This window comes from Orycteropus afer, unplaced genomic scaffold, assembly GCF_000298275.1.
Source record: "Orycteropus afer afer isolate SDZICR_OR568_19922 unplaced genomic scaffold, OryAfe1.0 scaffold00695, whole genome shotgun sequence".
Lineage (NCBI taxonomy): Eukaryota > Metazoa > Chordata > Mammalia > Tubulidentata > Orycteropodidae > Orycteropus > Orycteropus afer.
In genome coordinates, this window is record NW_006922282.1 from 1 (window position 1) to 2,693 (window position 2,693).

Sequence of the window (2,693 nt, forward strand, 5' to 3'; positions counted from 1 at the left end):
TTTTATTGCCTTCTCGCTTGCATGGTTTCTGCTGAGAAATCAGAGCTTATTCTTATTGGCTGTCCTTTGTACATAACTTTTTGTTTTTCCCGTGTGGCTTTTAGGATTCTGTCTTTGTCTTTGTTGTTGGTGAGTTTGATGATGATGCAAATGGAAATACTCTTGATAAAATGATTGGGTAGAATTATTTTTTCTCTGGCACCTTTGTCATTCCTTTAGTTTCTAAACTACAAAACTGCACTGAAAATGTTAAAGCTTCTTTTATGTGTGTGTGTGTAACAAGGGATACATAGAAATGGAAAACCAGTTAAGGTTAAGTTTTTGTTTCATACTCTAAATGGAATTTGTTCCTGTTGAATAAATCAGCTACTCAGATGTTGTATAGAAATCCAATGTTGTATAGAAATCTAATATTTTTTATCTTTGTTTTACCATATTTGTTATATATTTCATTTTTATACTGTTAAGTTCTAAGTTTCCCTTCCCCCAATTATTAACCATGTTACCCTTGATAAACTAACCCTCCCCCCAAAAAAAAAGTGATCTGGTGGCACAGTGCCTAAGGCATTTGACTAATCATCAGAAAGGTGGTGGTTGGAACTCACCAGCCACTCTGCAGAAGAAAGATGGAACAGTCTACTTCTGTAAAGATTTACTACCTCTACACCCAATGGTGGTGACTAATATTTAAAAAATCCAGCATATAGGCGCACTTATTCATTGTTGTATATTACTCAGAAACATCCTGGTTATCTTATAGCTCAATTATTTAAAAAAAAAAAAAAAAAAAATCAAGGTATATTTACATTCACAATTAAATTAAAACAGGGTCTAAGAGTCCCCAAAACCCATTGCTGTCTAGTTGATTCTGACTCATAGTGATCCTATAGAACAGACTATAATTGCCTCATAGTGTTTCAAGGCTGTAAATCTTTATGAGAGCTGAAACCACATCTTCTGGTGGAGCAGTGGCTGAATTTGAACTGTTATCTTTCAGTTAGCAGTCTGCTGAGTGCTTGACCACTAGATTGCCCATGGGTAGTGTTCAATAAATGTTTATTGAGTAAATGCAGCTTTGAGGTACAAAGTGCTGGTCTTTTATTAGCCCATCTACCAGAAGGAGGAACAATGATTCATTGAACAAAAGTTTGTTTATTTGGTCCATGATTACTATTGATGTATACATTTATTCAAACATTAAACTGAGCTTTGTATGGGACTATTCCAGTCTGCTTTCAAAATGTGGGTGTTGTGTGGGCAAGGACCTTGTGTTACTTATCTTCCTGTTTATGTGACACTGCACTGTCATTCTTAAACACAGTACGTAAAGAACAATTAAGTGACATTTAACCCAAAACCTAAAGTTCACACAGATATTTATTTCACTTAGGAACCATTTCATAATATGTAGTCAATACTTAAAATTTACACATATACTCTGCATTTTGAAAGTTCTTTCTCAATTGCTTAGTTTAGTTGAAAACTAAAAATCTTGGATGTTTCTGGCCCAGAGCAATGTCTTTCGTGCTAGAGTTTTCTTGAAAGCTTTCTTCACATCTTTGTTTCTGAGTGTGTAGATAAGAGGATTTACTAATGGAGTAACCACACAGTAGAATACTGACACCACTTTACCAATGGTAAAGTTATACTTGGCCGGAGGCCGGACATAGGCAAAGATGATTGTGCCGTAATAGATGGTCACCAAAGTTAGGTGGGATGCACAGGTAGAAAATGTTTTCTTTTGAGCCTCCCGGGAAGATAGTCTGATTATTGTGAGCACAATGTGCCCATAAGAGGACATAGTGAGAAGGAAAGAACTTAGAATCACGACTGAGCTACAGGTGTAACCCAAGGCCTCTGCCAAGAATGTATCTGAACAGGAGAGTTTGAAAATGGGATCTGAGTCACAGAAGAAATGGTTAATTTTCTGCGGGCCACAAAATTTGAGATAAGAGATGAGTACAGTAGGTAAGATTGGGGCAATAAAGCCCCCAATCCAAGACCCAGCTGAAAATCGCATGCAAATTTGAAGACTCATGAGGAGAGGGTAGCGGAGAGGGTTGCATATTGCCAGGTAGCGGTCATAGGCCATCACTGCCAGCAGTATGCACTCAGTAGCCCCCATGGAGAAGAAGAAGTAATACTGGGTTATACAACCAGAAACTGAAATGGTCACAAACTGTGACAGGCAGGTAGCTAGAAGTTTAGGCACAGTTGCAGTAGTATACCATATCTCTAGGAAGGATAAGTTTCCTAAGAAAATATACATGGGTGTCTGCAGTGTGGAATCCATCAGAACAATGAAAATGATGAGTGTGTTTCCTGTGAGGGAGAGCAGGTATACAATGAGAAACATCACAAATAAAGTGAGTCGGAGTTGGGGAATACCAGAAAACCCAAGAAAGATGAACTCTGTTACTGTTGTTTGGTTTGTCACATCCATATTTCATCTTCTTTGACCTGGAATCAATCACAAGCCTCTGAGGTTGAAGATGATCAGGAGCAAGATTGTGATCTTATCCTCACTTATCTATCAAAGGTAATTTAAAACACATATAAAAACAAAGAACAACAACAACAAAAAAAAATAGTTACTGTCCATCAATTCCATTTCATGGTAGCCCCACTTATGTCAGAGTAGAATTGTGTTCTATTGTGCTTTTAATGACTGATTTTTCAGAAGTAAATTACCA

At 37.2% G+C, this 2,693-nt stretch overlaps 1 protein-coding gene across 1 annotated transcript; it reads right to left on the reverse strand.

The window, feature by feature from the left end:
* Window positions 1–1,483: 1,483 nt before the first annotated feature.
* LOC103211119 (olfactory receptor 6F1-like) lies at window positions 1,484–2,443 on the reverse strand. The gene has a single exon (XM_007957041.1). It carries the CDS (start codon window positions 2,441–2,443, stop codon window positions 1,484–1,486), a length of 960 nt encoding a protein of 319 aa, XP_007955232.1.
* Between the last annotated feature and the right edge of the window lie 250 nt (window positions 2,444–2,693).

Coding starts and splice junctions, on each gene's coding strand:
- LOC103211119 (XM_007957041.1), bottom strand. CDS start 2,443: ATGGATGTGACAAACCAAACAACAGTAACAGAGTTCATCTTTCTTGGG.